General features: G+C 38.1%; 1 protein-coding gene across 3 annotated transcripts in view; it reads left to right on the forward strand.

Annotated features, from left to right (window-relative positions):
• The window catches only part of LOC126271944 (SLIT-ROBO Rho GTPase-activating protein 1-like), a 632,413-nt gene that overhangs the window by 536,948 nt on the left and 77,585 nt on the right, over window positions 1-17,880 (forward strand). For all 3 annotated transcript variants that reach the window (XM_049974371.1, XM_049974372.1, XM_049974373.1), the window contains exons 3-6: window positions 4,152-4,317; window positions 4,650-4,871; window positions 6,352-6,480; window positions 16,283-16,501. In XM_049974371.1, the coding sequence (XP_049830328.1) occupies window positions 4,152-4,317; window positions 4,650-4,871; window positions 6,352-6,480; window positions 16,283-16,501 (736 nt within the window). The remainder of the gene's footprint in view (window positions 1-4,151; window positions 4,318-4,649; window positions 4,872-6,351; window positions 6,481-16,282; window positions 16,502-17,880) is intronic.

The raw sequence follows: 17,880 nt of genomic DNA on the forward strand, positions 1-17,880 counted from the left end.
AAAATTACCATGCCTAATACAGTGAGGAAAACTGTTGGCTTTCAAAATATCTTCGTTATCTCAGAATGGGTAAATACAGGTCCCATATGGTTTTAAAGGAAATCTTATACTATTCTTACTGTAATATAGTGACAAATTCAGCTAACAGTGATGGATGTGGATAGCAATTGTGCATCCTTCTCTCCAAAAGTAGTCAAAAAAAGGCTCATTAATACTGAGATCTGATGACTAGTGGTCAAGAGAGATGTGACAATTCATCCTCTTGCTCACGAAAAAAGTCCTCGACTATGTGAGCTGTGTGAACAGGTGCCATGCTGTCTTAAAACAATGCATCACTCTTGGGGAACAAATGTTGTACCACGGCATATACCTGATCACCCAAAGGTCATATAACCTATTGCAGTAATGCAACATTGCAGAGTAATCATAAGGCCCCTTAGAATACCATGACACAGCTGCCCAAATTATCACACCCGTACCATGTTTCACTCTTGGCAGCAAGCAGTTTGCACTTGGGGCTGTGTTTATCAGACATAAGCCCGGCCTGAAGCTAAGTTGGAAACATTGCGAAACAAGACTAATCTGACCAGATGACACTCTATCATTGTTCCAGTCGCAGTTTTGTGGCTTTGGCACAATAGTTTCCTGTTATGGGCATTTGCAACAATGATTTTTGGTTTTGGAATTCCAGCTCACTCTAAAATTCTTGACTTATGGAGTTCTCTTTATGTTGCTTTGGTGCAGATAGGATTTGCGAGTGCTACGTTCAATTCTGTAGTGACTTTTGCAGCTGCTGTCCTCTTGTTTTTTGTCACAGTCCTTTTCACTGACCATCTTTCACTATTGCTCACACAATTTCGTCCTCATTGTGACTTGGTAGATGCAGTATAAATCTTCGATATTGTCTCTCTTGAGACACCAAACACTTTGGCTACCTTGGTTACAGAAGCACCCACGGTACAAGCACCAACAATTTGCTCTAATTTGATTGAACTTCTGTGGCAAACTGCATTAATAACACAGAACACTGTTCTAACCATAATTTGATTTAACTTTTCTGTGGCAAACTGCATTAACAACACAGAACACTATTCTAACCATATCCGATATGCACAAAGTATTGAGGGTGTCGCACAGGTGCCATTTGTGGTTAAATACAAAAGCAGCACCTGCAGGTGTAGCTAGCATCAGCATTTATTTTCACGTACTGATCTCTCAGGGTGTTTCTATATTTTTGTCCAACCCCCTATATGTGTGATGTGTTTCTTCAATTTCTCCTGGCATATTTAAAGACAAAATAGTTCTCGGGGGACAGCCATACGTTGGTGTCAAATAGGCACAGTTTTTTAACTGATCATGTTGCCATCATCAGTTTGCTGATGAACTGACTGACTGCATAAGATGTGCTGTGCTTTTATTACCCAGTGGTCCCATCTTTTCCTCAGTGAGATGACTAGATGTACTATTTAGAGTCCTCAAATCATTGTGCTGTATGCATTCTATATTCAGTCCTCCAATTTACACTCAAAGGGTCTTTTGAACACATGAAACCTGGATATCAATTTAGCAGTTGCACTTGTCAGTGACATTAGTGCAGTGTCTCGTGAAGCTTTTTAATAACTGAATCACCTCATCACCTACGAAAACACCTAGGAGTTCCACTGTGTTGTGTACCTTGCTGGAGATTTATAGAGTTCATCAATCAGCGTTTTTCATAATACTGAATTGTGGGGGGGGGGGGGGGGGGGGGATGTTTGTTCTGCTAAATCTGCCTGTAGAACCCACATTGATACAAGTTTATGTATAATGAGAGTTGACACCAGCCGTTAAGGCTGTAGAGTAATTCTGTTTATAATTGAAATAAGAGGAAACAGGTGACAGATGTTATCTTACTGCAAGGTGGTTCCCATCAATAGCTCAAAGACAATTGTAAAATTTCCATTTTCTTTCAAATCTGGAGTGATTTGCTGTGCAATTGCTTTGTGCTGAACTGAGGAGGCTCAGCTGCTCTTGGGTGCCTCTGCTGTGTGCAGGAGCCCCGGCTGCTCTGCTGTCTCTCTGCTCTGTCCCTGCTGCCTAGAGTGTGTGGCAGGCCGTATTGTGGAAGTCAGAGTGGGTGGGGTGCTGGCCTTTGTGCTGGTAAAAATGAGAGTGGATGGCACATTGCGCCACAATGTATGCCTCAAGAAGAGGCACGCTGACACGAACCTGCATGCAGACAGCTGCCACCACCTGGTGCAGAGGAATGGGGTACTCAGAATGTCGGTACATAGAACTCGCACCCTCTTCGACAGTGGGGGTCTCGACTGAGAATGTGAACATCTGATGACAGTATCCTGGAAGAAGAGTGGCAAATTTGAAAAGCTATACGTACTATATTGACTGTACAGCTGATGGAAACAAGAGAAACCTCAGGAGGATGGTACCGCTGTGTTTATCACGTCGTGTGGCAAACTGTTGGAAAGACAGTATGAATTCTCCAGATACACAAAGTGCAGAGTTGTGTGCTCTGTCAACCATCTAAAACATGAGTGCTACTTCGTAGGGTCTGTCAGATCTGCCATTGTGGCATTACATTTATAGGTCAGACGATCTGTCCTGTCAACGATCACAACTGCGAATACTAATGGCACTCCAGACCGCATCAGGCTGACAAGTTGGCAGTCAAAGAACGCTGCCTATTGGAATGAGCATACTAAGGTTCGAACACAGGCATCTCACTTCTGGGCCTGTGTCATAAAAGAATCTATTGAGGTTTGAGTAAGGGAACAGCTGAGCGATGATGATAGTTGCAACACCCCCTCGGAAAGGCTTGAGAAATCCAAATCCAAATTCGATTTCATAAAGAAGAGGAAGGAACAATCCCACTATGAACTAACATCAGGACCAGGCAGCCAGGCAGAGCAACAGTGGAGTTGACATCTGCACACATACCACACATGGAGTGAGAAGTTGGGGGGGGGGGGGGGGGGGTGGGGGTTACTAGCCTAGCCATGCACCCAAACCTGGGTGCAAACTGCAGACAGAGCTGCAGGTCAGAGGAATGGGTGAGGAAATCACACTTGATGATAACGTGGTTGTTAGCCGAAATATTGTTTCCATTGGACAATGACATCCACCATCCACCATTCACCTGTGAACAATTTAATCACAAATTACACTGGGAGAAGATGAGGAATCACATCACACATTTCATTAGTATCATTTTATGCAAATATAAACAGTCCTGGATCTGTTATAACAATGTTCATCAACTGATTGGTCAGTAATTGCTAATCAGCTGTTTGATTTCTGTTGATGAGTTAACTCATGTTCCATTGCATCCCGGGGTGTTGTTCATGAGTTTAAGTGTGACCTCCGGATTTTCATTTATTGCTATTGAAGAGTTAACTTGGGCCTCGTTACTGGTCTAAGAGTACTAATGTTGAATATAATCATGACACCACTTAGGTACCAACATGCTGCTGACATGTTTAAACATACAGTGTATAACCAGAAAGTGGTTGTGAAATGCTCTGTAACACATTTGATGAGTGATTTTTCGAACAAGTGTCTACTAGGGAATGCTACAAGCATTATATCATTATTTTTGACACAAAAACCTGAAAGAAGCACATTTTGTAACTCATAAAACAATTTAGTGCAGCTACATATTAACTTTGAATCAGTGCAAATTTTGGATAGAGAGAAATCAATAAAGTGACATCTGATAATAACCAGAGACAACAGGTGATTTAGAATGACATCTGATAATAACCAGAGACAACAGGTGATTTAGAATATAGGTGGAAAGTATCACATCCAAGAAGAAAATGTCATTTCCAACTTCATGATTGACTCTCGCCTTTGAGGAGTGTATTTACCACTATGCTTTTGTGGTTTATAAAAGGAAATAAAATTACTGTTCCCTTCACAATAATTTTGATACGAGATTTTTTATGGTGGCACCAGTGAAAAAGGGCCTCGATTTTTCACTTCGGATCCCATTAGTATAAACTTTCAACTCACTGCTTCAAATGGCTAGAAAATGTAATCACCATTGTTTGTCAGGGCATGCAGAATAAAATAGTTTTATCTCCAAGTTACTCAGTCATATATGTTTGTATTCAATTTTTAATTTGTGATTTAACAAAAAGCACTGACCATTTCAGACGAGAACAATGGCCACTCTTCTCTAGCTACTCCTGTTGGCAGCAGCTTATCACACAGACCAAGAATCTGAGCAAAGACCATGCAGTTCTGTCTGACATATACTCCACTCACGTTGTGGGCCGTTTCACGCAGGTTGCAGAGGACGTACAACGCATTTATCGGAGGGTGAGTGTACTTTCGGCATGTCAGTATTCCCCCATATTGCAGAGCTGAAAGATAAAATTTATCATAACATTGATTTACGTGGGAGGAATACTACAATAATAATTAAAAACTATAATAATCATTTCTTGTAGATACAGTATTTTCTGCACAAATGTTTTAGGAACTATTTGATCCTCTTTAAAACACTGATTTTTGTATATACATTTTTTGTTTTGCACCCTGTAAAGATAACATTTTGATTAGGAGGTATTTTCTATTACTCAAAAGTTCAAATACCTGTTTCAGCATGCTCGATGATATTTATAATGTATTTTTAATTAATATTGCTTTAGTGCCGGGAGATTGGCTATGAAACGCATGAAGAGATCTTGCGTGTACTTCACGAACTTCACACAACAATGAAAACTTACCACAGCTATCAGGCAGAGTGCCGGCAAGCTGAAACAAAACTCAGAGTTGCAGAAGCACAGCGATTGAAGCTTGAACAAAGTCTGCCGAAGGACAAGCTTGACCGTTCCAAGAAGTACCGCCTGATTGAAAAAGAAGTACAAAAGGTATGTTATCTATACAGCATAATGTAGTCTGCCATGCAGCCACAACTATTGCTCGACACCAGTAACTGAGCTCCTGGTCAGAGTGGTGTCACCATTGTATTATATGAGGGAGAGCCGCAATGCAGTAATTTGACTGGTGGATTGCTGTAACACACTGAACCATTAAATGTTCGTGTTCATTCTCTGTATAAATAAACCAACAGTCAAATATTTTTTCATACAGTGCTGTCTTCTGTCTTTCACACATTTGCGCATGATTGTGCATTAAATTAGAGAAGTTCTAATACCGATTTGGCCTGTAGTAGAATAATTTTGTATGAGAGTATTTTGCTAATCATGAAGGCTTGGTTCTGTGTGATGAAATCAGTTAATCTTTTCGTAATTTGTAGGATCACAGAAATTTCTGCACAATTGCACACATTTACTGCTGATTTTTTGACCCATAAGCTCAAATCGTATTCCTTGGTGCCATAGTGTGTGTGTGTGTGTGTGTGTGTGTGTGTGTGTGTGTGTGTGTGTGTGTGTGTTATGCACACTACCAATGTAATCAGTTTGCAAGCTGCTCAGTCATCATTTCTGCCAACACTCACTCCTTTCTTTTTTGCATCATCAACATATATGTTGATATAAGTAGTTTTGACCTGCCAGTGGGCTGCTCAGTTTCCAGATCCCAGTGTGGAATATGGTTTCAGCCTTTCACAAGTAAACCAACACAGGTTATACTCCACAGAAATTTCAGTTTATCTGGATTTTTCAGCTTTTGATCAAATGATATAGGTTACTACTATTTATAAAAATTGACGCAATTGTAATGAATGATGATATTGTACTTGTTGAGCCCAGCAACTGTTAACTGAAATACCACCACCATTGCTTTGATGCTATTACAGTGTAATGCCGTCAAAGCATCCATTTGCTATAAAATCTTCATGTGCAAAGCACAATCATCATTGAGTGAATATACTATGCACCTTAGATATTCTTAGTTGTTTCAGATTTAATATAAAAATTGGCCATTACTAAATCCATAAAAAAAATTGTTTGTGGGCATGTGAATAGTAGTTAGAGAGAATAATGATCCTCAGGAAATAATGTTCAGGCAGTTGTGATATTCGGCTACAAAATATTTTGTGATGGAGCCTTTGGGAAAAGAGTTCTTGGTTAACTGCTGCTTAACATTCATACAAAATCCTAAGCTTTTCAATGATTGCTTCCATTGCCATCAGGGACTAAGCCTGACCACCCTGAGACAGCTGAGGCTCACACTTTTAAGGCCAGAGTATGGCATCTGACAGAGATTTTATCTGAATTTTTCATGGCAAGTTAACCGAGAACTACTTTTGCAATTAGTGTGCTTTTTTGTCGAAAAGATTAGCATAGTAGCCTTGGCAGAGTGAATTAAAAAAGTTAAGGTAGTCTAAGTTTCTGTCATTTCCTTCAATCTAATTCATAGTGCTCAATGTAATATTTCTTTTTCCAGCGCAAGAACAAGTACAATGACGCCAAGCTGAAGGCACTTAAGGCCCGTAATGAGTACGTGCTATGCCTTGAAGCATCTAACACTACTATTCACAAGTATTTTGTTGATGATCTCTCTGACCTAATAGACGTGAGTAGGTGCCTGTCTGGCATCTTTATTAGATTCCTAACTCTTTTTGGCAGTAATGTGTCAGAAATCTGAAATAATTATTTACAGGGGTTGGACAAAAACATGGAAACACAGCCGCAAGAAATGCATATTTGAACATAAATGCAAATGCTAGCCAAGCCAGGCAGGTTGTGCTGTTATTTCATTCTTGATCATGAATGGTACCTGTGCAATGCCCTCAGTACATGTTCAGTGTAGTTGTGAGTGCATTATGTTAGAGCTAAGGGAATTGTGGGTGCTTCTGTAACCGAGGTAGCTGAAGTGTTTGGTGTTTTGTGAGGCACCATGTCAGCGGCTTATGCTGCACACAGGCAAAGTGAAAAACATCATCTGCTAAGTTATAATATGGACATAGTTGTCTGTTAAGTGATTGTGATACATGATCATTGAAAAGGATTGTGATGAAAAATAATGGAACCACAGCTGCAGAAGTCACTGCAGAACTGGATGTTGCACTTGTGAACTCTGTCACTGCCAAGCACTAAAAGAACTCCACAAATGTGAATTCCAGGGAAAGCTGGAATTCGAAAACCACCCATGATTGATGCAAAAGCCCGTCACAGGAAAACGCAGTGCCAAAGCAATGACACCTGGACTAGGGAGCAATGGACGAGTCATTTGTTCAGATTATTCTTGTTTCACACTGTTCCAAACTTCGGTTGAAGTGTAAGAGTGAAACATGGTTGGGGTTCGGTAATGATTTGGGTAGCCATATCATGGTATTCCAGCGGCCCTGTGGTTATTCTCCAAGGTCGCATGACTGCCAGTGGTTATATGATCATTTTGGCTTACCTGCTCTATCCCGTGGTACAATGTTTGTCCCTCATTGGTGATGCTGTGCTTAAAGACAAAAGGATTCAGGACCCCTGTTCACACAGCTTGCAATGTCTAGGACTGAGTTTTGGGAGCACAAGGGTGAAGTGTCCTATCCCTTTTGGCCAACACAGTTACCAGATCTCAATATTATTGAGTCTTTTTGTTTTACTTTGATGAGAATGGTGCACGATTGCTATCCACCATTGCCATCATTACTTTGACTAGGCACTATTTTGCTGGAAGAATGGTATACGTTTCTCTTGAAAACCGTGCGGGACCTGTATTTATCCATTCCGTAGATAAATGGATCTCTTTCTTAATGTCAATGGCTTTCCTAAGTGTACAAGGTGTGGTAATGTGTTTTTGGTGTTTACTTATTTTTGACCACCCCCTGTATCTGTGGCCATTGTGAAATGGCATGTAGAAAGATAGCTCAAAAATATTGTAGATAAGTACAAATCAGTCATAAAATTGTTCACACAACTTTTATTTGTAAAATGCAGGCAACAATTTTGTTCTTGAGTTCTTGGTTGGTTCCTATTACTTCTGCTCACTCTTTTGTTGTTGCATTAGTAATGCACATTTTAATCTATATAGTGGTTTAAAGATATGAATCCTTTGGTGCTTGGACCCAAGTAACATACATTAGTTTCATAAATATGTGGTAAGTAGAGCCATCTAGTGGTGTGGAACATTAATGCTGTAATAAGAATTGTGACTTGGGATCGTTTTGTGATAAGTTGTGGTAGATTCTGGAAACCAGAGTAGATTAACTTGTAGCATGTGGAGTTCCAACAAAACTGTAAGTTGATGACAGTTATTCATTGTGAGAAAATTCACCATCATTTTCAGTCTTTAAAGGAACTCTAGGTGGAACAGAGGCTAATATACATGGCCTGACAAAATAAAAAGTGAAGCGCTGGTCAATGGGAGATCCACAATAAGGCCTATTTCGAAGTGTACCAGGTGCTGATAACACTTCCTCATATCGTTGTGTGGGATCTCCATGTCTTTCACACAGATCACTTGACATTTGATATTGTTCACAATCAATATGTAGCCTACCAGGCTTGGTAATAGCTCTAAATACAAACAAGAGATTGAAATTGGGTATATTCTTATTAGGGGTGGGAAGTATAATGTAGGTGGTGACCTGGAAAAAATAGCTACTCAAACTGGTTGCACAAATGTCCACCCTGTGCAACTATTTCAGTTTCATGATTGGCCTCATCTCAAAATGGCCATTTGGCATATTAATTAGGGCACGACAGGGCACATATGATGTTGGGTATGGTTTGCATTCCAGTGGTGCTAGTTGAATTAATCAATCGATTGGGTTTCACTAGGCAAAGCCTGCTAAAAAGAGAAAGATTTTGTAAGTGATTGTTCAAGAAAAAAATTTGTAATTCATTACACATGAGAGAGAATCTTGGAAGATCTTGTGAAGAATGTAATTGTTCTGTCACAATAATTAGGCATATAGATGTTCTAAAAAATCTACTCTGTGCAACTTTGACTGTGAATTTTGATTATTTAGACCACAAAAATAGTTTTACTTTTGAAGTTAACAAAAAAGTGTCAGCATTTAGTAACAAACTTCAAAAGATGAAAATAAAGGGACACTTTTTTCAGTGTAGATTTGAATCTGTTCTAGGTTCTGAGAAAATTAAGGTAAAGTTTTGATGTGACTTCATCAGGCTACTTGCATGGTGTAAAACCAATTGTGGTAGTAATGCAATGGCTGAGAACACAGTTTCAAAATTTTGTGCACCACGTTCAAATCCAATCTTGTGTTCGTTTTTTTTCTGTTGTTGCTGAAGTATTGAAATCATCTCTCTTTATGACATTGTGAAATGCAGTGGAATTAATGGAAAAGAATCGGATCTAACTAAGAAAAGATTTCTTTTCATCACAATTTACACAGATTATCGCCTTCCAGAAAACTGTGAACAGTTTTTGTTTGTTTCCTAGATGCTAGTGACAAATTTGGGCCTTGTGACCATTAGCGCTTACACCAATTAACGGAACATCAGAATGTGCATGCAACAGCCGCAAAATCTGCTTGTGATGCTCCTAATTTTTATGAATTTTTGTGAACGCACTGGTCCTGTTAAGAAGTAAAAGTAAAAATCGGAGCAAAAATAAATTACTGTTAATGCTATAACATAATGATGATACAATCTGTAATAAGATTTGAAACAACCTTTTGTTTTATCAATAATTCAATTTTATTCTAATATTTCTCACAAAACATTGATGTGACTTATTTCGGCGACATCAAAAGAAAAAACAAAACATAAGAATGGATTTTAACACAGAGCCTGAAATTTTGGAAGTGTTCTTAGCCACTGTACTACCAACTCAGTTTGTTTTATGGTATGCGATTGGACTGATGAAGTGAAGTGTTTCGAAAGTTTACCGTAATTTTCTCGAGAACTATTGTGTGTAGGTATCAATATAGGTGTCACGTGATTTTCACTGTTCTGTCACCATGACAAGTTTGGAACGTAGCAGAGTGTGCCCTATGGTGGATTTTCTTTTCAGTTATGTACAAACAATGTGGTTCTCATTATAACAATTACTGTAATTCTTCATTAGTCGGTTTGCGGGCCATTGTCATTGTTCTTCATAACGCCCTGCAAAATTAGCATTATTCAGTGTAACGTTTTCTTTCATAATATCCTGGTCAAAATTTAATTCATCCTGTGTCAGTACATAAAAGGTCAGCCGTAAAGTTTTGTGTGTTTTCATCCTATGCAGTACTGTCTCACAGTTCATAACACATGTGCCTAGATACCACCGCACACCTGCTGTCACTGTTAGATTGCATCTCTTGGTATAACTTTTGCTTCACAGTGTATACAACAGTTGTACATATTAATTTTAGATTTACACAGTGCATTTAACAGAAGCATTACAAAAAAGTTCAAATGTAAGTTGATAGTTTGCATACTCAACTAAGAAGAGATTCATCTAACAACGTAAATAAAGCAAAGGAGTCACATTTCATTCTTTAAAACAAAACAGTAAATGTTCTAGACCTTGAAAGATATATTTACAGAGTGAAAGGAAGCAAAGGGAAAGAAAGCAGAAAAAGTTAAACCTTTGCAGTTAGTTCACAACTTCATAAATTCATAAAATTGGACATAGACTGATTCTTTCCAGCCAGAGTCCACAGTAACAGTAATCAACTGCAGACAGCTGTTTTGTTCAGTTGTCATTACTAGAGGAGCATTCATTTGGTTAAAAGGTAAATGGCCTTTGAGACCATGATGAAAAATTTTAACACGAAAAGGGATTTTCACACATGTATGTGGCCCCTCTCCCTCTCCCAAACCCCCCCCCCCCCCTCCCCCCACACACGCAAACTAGTTAAGCTACCACCTCTGAGACTTTAAAGAATCAAACTCACATGTTAAACTTCTAAGTTAGGAAAAGTTTAGAAAAGATTTGAAATTATGCTTAAAGTTTGTTGGTAGCCACTAGCTGGTCTCATTCTCAAATATTGGATGAATATAATGTAGGTTATCTGCAAGTCATGATTTATGCTGCCTCAAGACACATGCAGTTCCTAATGTCTTACTGCGTGATTAAACAGCTTAATAAGTAGATTATGGCAGCATTTCATGTTTTGAAATTTGGTCAATAGTTACATGAAGTATTGAAAATCATATTTTTGTTATCCTTGGAAGCTGTTACAAAGCCAGTCTGCAACTGGGGCTGGTTGACTGCGGCCTGGGTTAGTCGTTTAGTGATTGCAAACTATTCAGAAATGTTAATATGGTGACGAGACTTTTTTAAATCTCATTAAAGAACTGGAGGATGTTTACGGTGGTGATAACACATATGATAAATATCCATCATTAACTAATTTCTCATGCTCTTTGAAAGCTGCTTTCAGTTAAAATTTTAAAACAGTATCCTAGCACTAATAGACAATTTGAATGCCTGACTACTCAGCTTAGGAGGTGAACAATTCTTGTGGTAGCTTGCTGAAAATAGATGCAGCAGATTACTGTATGCCTTTCTGCCCACAAGTCAGCAGAGTATGATTCAAATGCAAATCGGATATTTGCCTAGTATTAACTGTGTGAGAGCAGAAAATTCTTGGAAATAAGCTCGTATTGTTAACTACAAGTGGCATTGAAGTCTATATATATTGAGAGGGTAGTGCCAAAATTCCCAGGTTCCTGGACAGGCATCGGCAAGAGGTTCTCGAACTTCCTTTGCATATTTCCTGAACTATCTGTTTCGGAACCAGAAATAACGTTTGCGAATGGGAAGAGTTTCTCCGGAATATAATGCTTATGTGATAAGCAATTGAAAATAAAGTAGACTGATTTTCGTGTTGTACTATCTCTTACTGCAGATGCTGTTATGATCATAAATGTAGCAGCATCCAGTTCTTGAATAAGGACCTGAACATGCGATTTGCGTGACAGCTTACCAACAGAAACAGTAGCGGTCCCAAAGTCCACCTCCACAGCTGAGTGGACATTGTAGTTTACTGCCGTGCAGAGGACCCGAGTTCCAATCCTGATACTGCCAGGGATTTTCCTTTGAGGGAGGACTAGTATGTGGTGCACTCAGCCTTGTGAAGCTACTCAAATGATTAGTAGTGGTTCCAATATAAAGAAACCTAACAACAATGATGACGACTAGGAGAGGGGGTGTGTTGGCCACTTGCCCATCCATATTGCACTGATAACACTATTGGTAAAGGATGGTATGGTGGTCGGTTGGGCCCAGTTGGCCTGTCAGGACTAGAATGCAAAACGTTACTGTATCACCAGAAGCTTAGCAGTAATCCTCGTACTTTAAAGTCTAAGCTGAGGTAGTTCCTCATGGCTCACTCCTGCTATTCTGTCGGCAAGTTCCTTAAAAAATGTAAGCAAATTCTTGTGTTATAGTGTTCATTATGCTAGTACATACTCAGTGACATACTTGCACAGAATTGGTGTAACTTTTCTGATCTTAATTTCCCTTTCTGACTCCTTCCATGGCAATTTGGTATTACAGAAGTAGACCTTTAAAATAAAAAAATAAACAAATACAAAATAACTAATGCACTCTGGTGGCCATTCTAATTGTCACAGAGAATTGAAACTTTATAATAATTTACATATTTGCTGAATGAAGTTCACTAATGTCACGGTGTATTGAGGTTTTGGAATACTTTCAGGTGGATTGGAAGAGAGAGTTTTAAAGGGTGATAGGGCCATGTAACCTTGTACACAAGTTTCTGGAGTCTGGGTAATATGTTACCCAGACTACTCTCGCTTCCCTTCATTTTTAGCTCTCTCCCTACCTTCAGTGCTAGTTGTGGTTATCTGTGATATGCTCCCACATCTCAGTCTCTCTCTCTTCCATAAAAAAAAGGAACCAATGTTTCTGAATGCCAGGAGAGTGTGTTTCTTCCAAAGCTGCAATGAATTGTGGTTCCTGAAGATGATTATGTACTGGCCTGTGTAGCTGCCTTTTTGTGAATATAACATTGCCTTCAATATTATTTCAGTATATTGTTTTTCTATGCCATCAACATGTACGTAGTTTTTTTGAGTTAACAAAAAAATACGCAACTTAAAATGCTTGATTTACTACTGTTGTACTAATGTAGTATTTTTATGCTATTGAACTTAAACTACACTTGAATGACTTAAATGATGTGTCTAATTACTGCAATCAGTAGGAAAGTATGATTACTAAACAAACACATCTACACCAAATAGTATTTCATATACTAGTTTGTTGCTTAATCATAATTCTAGTCCTAATGTTACCTGTCATAGTCACAGAAATAACTTATAATATTAGAAATGTTATATTTCGAGGCATCTAAAAAGTGTATTACTTTTTATTTTCAGTATTGTTTCACACAATTAATTCCTACTTTTAATAGCTGTCACTACATGATGAAACAATAAAAAATTACTTTAAAAAATGTTGTTATAAATATGAAAAATTTGGGGAATAAGTTATAAAAATAATCCAGTTTGTAATCGTTGGACAACGGTTGTAACTTTAAATTGTAAATTCCAGTATGTAATATTAAGCAAAGGGGCCAAAAAATTTAGTCTCACCTGGTAAACATCACATTAATACCATGTAAAACTGTTCGGTGACAAAGTGTCCTCAAGTTTCTTCATGGACGCCATATACAGCCGAAGTCACTCATTAATGAATAGACCTATCACTATCAAATTGTCGGGGTTTGGGCCTTTATATTTCGTCAGGTATTCCAAATATTCCCAGACTTTTTCTGTGGAATTGAGATTGGTTGATTTAGTGGGCCAGTTGAGGATTGATAGCTCTCCTGTGTGATCATCAAACCAGGAACAAATGCATACAGCTCTAAGAACACAGCTGTTTTTATCTTGGAAGGCAGGATTGTCCACACCATACTCGCAGTGAATGTTTTGAAGAAAGGTTAGGGTTGCGGAAGCTGTTGAAACAAACATCCTCGTTCATATCCACAATCGCATGAATGGTGGGCCCAAGTCACGGTACGAAACAACCCCAACAAATCATACGCTGTGGGGTTAAACACCACATTAGGACATCAGTGGACTCATCACAATACATCACTAGAAAAGAAGCAAAAATCAGAACTCGTTAGACCACACTGCTGTATGGCCATGATGTGACGACCATTCACATGGTTGCTGTTGGGAATTGCAGGTGGTGTGTCTTGCCCCACATTAAAACTGCTGAAGAGAGAGAAGTAGTGAGGGGAAGGCACCACTGACTTATTTCTGCATTGCTACCACCATTACCCATTTTTGTACATACACAAAAGCAGAAGTGAACACACAGAAATACTGGCAACATTTGGAGACAAATGAATATCTTCCAACTAATGCTGATTTTCTGTGCTACTGGCAGCACCAGTAGAAAAATGTCTTATCATGGACAGATAGTCAGTCACTGTCCAGTTTGTGTGTGTTTTGGCTCAGAAGACTTGCACCATAATATGCTGCTCTGAGCAGTGGCCTTTTGTGAGGAACCTATTTACAAGTGTTGATTGCATGAAGTTGGACATTTGGAATCGGGTTCCTCGCAAAAGGCCACTGCTCATAGTGGCATATAAAGGTGAAAATCTTCTGGGCCAAACAGCATACAAATTGGACAGTGACTGATCTGTCCATGATGGTAAGACATCTTTTGACTAGTGCTGCTAGTAGCAGAGAACACCAGCACTATGTTTGCTCAGAAACTGCTTGGCATGGACCTACATTCATTAACAGCAGCTATTCTAATAGAGTTCTGAACCGATTGCCAATGGTATGGTGTGACATTCATCTCTGCTCACTTGTCAGTTTTTTCCTACCACTGCTCTTTCTTCGTGTTGCTGCACAGTCTGTGCCCATAACAAAGAAATAGGGCACCTTCATTCACAGTGTGGTCAAGGCCACATTCAAACACACAAATTTCATACTACCACTCTCAGGTCTCGTCATTGACCCATATTACTGTGCTAATTTCGTACAGCTGACTGACACACGCCATTTGACTGCCATGACATAAATCAGCAGAGGAGGATCAAATATTGTTTCTTTGTCTTTATTGTGCTGGCTACGTAATGTGCAATGATGACTAACCTCTGTAATATTCTTTGTTGGAAAAATCTGGTATCTGATATGTTGTGAGATTAATCATAACTGATGAAAACATGGTGTCATCCTAAGACCCATTGTTGAATGATATGATAAATCACATATATTTTTCTCAATTATTTCTGTTGCCGAGATATGATGAATGTATTGTGTTCTTCGAATAATTAAAATCATTGAACTGTTGACAACTCTGAATAAAATTAACTTCAAAACTTTCTAATCAGAGTCTGAATGGCAATAATTAATGTGCAGTTAACTAAACGTAACCAGTTTTTAAAAAAGGGATACTTTGTTGTTTCACCGAAAGAACGTATGAAACACTTTGATTTGTATTTAATAATTTTTTTTGGCACCTGACTATGACGACTCAGAGATGTTGCTTGATCTTTTCCTCTTTTAAATCTTTGCCACGTTTGAATAAATATTACAACATCATTATTGCATTGGCAGTAAGTAGTAGAACTTTATTTTCTACTTCCGAACATTGAACACAAGGTTTTTTGTTTATCAAAATTAGTACACGGGTGGGCATGGTGTTGAGTTACAGAACAAAATTATAATAATCCCACTAATTCCCTAACATTTCCCACCTATACCTCCTACACAGTAAGAAAGACACAAAAATCAGAGCTAATCTACGGCATTATTATTTTACACAATGTTATACAAATTATACTCAAATATCCACATTAACGTGAAGAGTCAAAGCGTGCTGCATCTTCTATGTTACTGCTTATTAACATAAAAATCGAGACTAAAATAAATTACTGTACTTGATATGCTGGTTCAGGCTTAACTCTCTCCAGAAATCTAACATTGATCCTTAGACATATAAAGGGGCAATTCTTTGTAGTTTTAATAATAATATTTTTCAAATTTAGTGGCCAGTTTGATGTTGACATTGGACAGCAACTGTAGTTCCTGTTCTTGTTAATAGATGACTCTTCTGTTACCACATCTTACGTAATATAAATGCAACATAATTTAACAGTTACAGTGAATGCAATTATAAGATAAAAACTTTGCCCTTTATGCATATCTTAAGGAATATTGTATTTAATAAGTGACTTGACATTCTGATGAGTGGAGGTAAATGCTCACTGAGATCCATAGACCGGAGTGATCCTTCATACAGAGTCACATGATGCCTGGTACCAGTTCTACACTACCGACAGTACTTCTAAGTGACTAGTGTTTGCTTTTAAGGGACGGTGACAAACATTTTGTCCATTGAACTTTTGTTGTATATTATTTGGTCTTTCGTAATATTATATTATATGTGTGTTAATTTATTTATGTGAGTATGGTCTTAATGTGATTTTTGTTGCATGCAGTGCATGGACTTTGGTTTCCACAACTGCATTTCTCGAGCACTCTTAATGCACGTGAGTGCAGAGGAAACATGTGCACGTTCTCTGCAAGTGGGTCTGGACCAGATGACAAGCTCTGTTGGTGCTCTCGACTCGCGACTTGATAAGCAGAGGTTTCTTGAGGCCCATCACTCAGCCTTCCTCATCCCAAAGAAGTTTGAGTTCCAGGGTCAGCGAGATGAGGTCAGCATTGGTAGTAGTACTGTCACTTTGCAATCTGTTTATAAATACACTATTTCCTGTTTATAAATACAGTGTGTTCCAAGTGCTGCTTGTTTTCACTTGAAAATTATAAAATGAACTAAGTGCAAGATGGGGAGAGATGTGTAGAAACAATATCAAACAATTCCTGAAAGATCTTTCACTCATGGAATGAGTAAGGAGAAAGAGAGAGAGAGAGAGAGAGAGAGAGAGAGAGAGATGAAATCTGAGAAGTTTAAATATAACTTGAAAGTTAAATAAATTTAAATCTCATTAACTTACAGGAAATTACATTGCTAACAAAGAAAAGGTTAATTTCTCTTCAAAGAAAGTTTCCTGTCTTTTCTGCAAAAATCTTAATGAACTGCCTTAAGGAGCTTGGGAGTTGAGTAGTGAATTCCTTTAACCAACAACAAATTAGTAGTAGTTTTGAAGAATAGTGATACTGGGAATTATCTGTCAGAACACTGTCACTGTTATTTGTCTCAGATATATTTTCTAAGTGCAATAACAAGCCATTTGCCATAGCAGTGATAGTTTAAGAATTTAAAAGTAATCAAGAGAGACAGAAATTGTTTTTGTCGAGTCTCATAGATTGATAGTAGGTTGTGTGGGGTCCCTGGACTAAACATTAAGATCTCTGAATTGTGCAAATAGTTCACTGCCATTAGAAATTAATGTATCTTACAAAAAATATTACATTCTTTTCAAAAAGTTCCTTTCTGCCTATGAAAAAAAAATCCCAATTTTAACAGCATGACGTCTCAGTTGCTAATTAGCCTGTTTCAGATCATAAACTGAATTGAATTAGTTCAGCAAAATAAGCTAAATAATTGTTAATAGAGAGTAACAAATATTGTCTTTCTTTTGTTTCTCTTAGCTTCAGTTAAACCTGGAAGATTCAGCAGCAGCATTTACTTTAGTGAACCCTGTGTGCAAGTGAGTGGAGATGGTGTGTCCAAAATGGGCAGGTGTGAAACTATTGCAGTACAAGCTGATCTGCTTGTTCTGTAGCTGCACGTTTATTTGTTTCATGTGATGTTGTTCTTGTTAGACAGTACCACTAATTTGATTCTTGTTCCTTTTATATATATTTTTTTGTAATACAGTGTTCCAAACAATACTTCAAAATATAAATATAAATTTTTACACATAAATAATACTTCAATAGAAATTGCAATCTTTGAGTGCCTCTTCAGGTGTGACTTTTCAGAAGGAATGTAATAGCACAGTGCCTAAAAGTAGTTATTGACAAAAAAATATAATTGCGAGAAGAAATGCTCCACTTAAACGAATTCTTCCTAGGAAAATATCTACAGCTCTAAAAATTAGTAGTCCTGCAAAGCGTGGTACTTTCAGAA

This window comes from Schistocerca gregaria, chromosome 5, assembly GCF_023897955.1.
Source record: "Schistocerca gregaria isolate iqSchGreg1 chromosome 5, iqSchGreg1.2, whole genome shotgun sequence".
Classification (NCBI taxonomy): domain Eukaryota; kingdom Metazoa; phylum Arthropoda; class Insecta; order Orthoptera; family Acrididae; genus Schistocerca; species Schistocerca gregaria.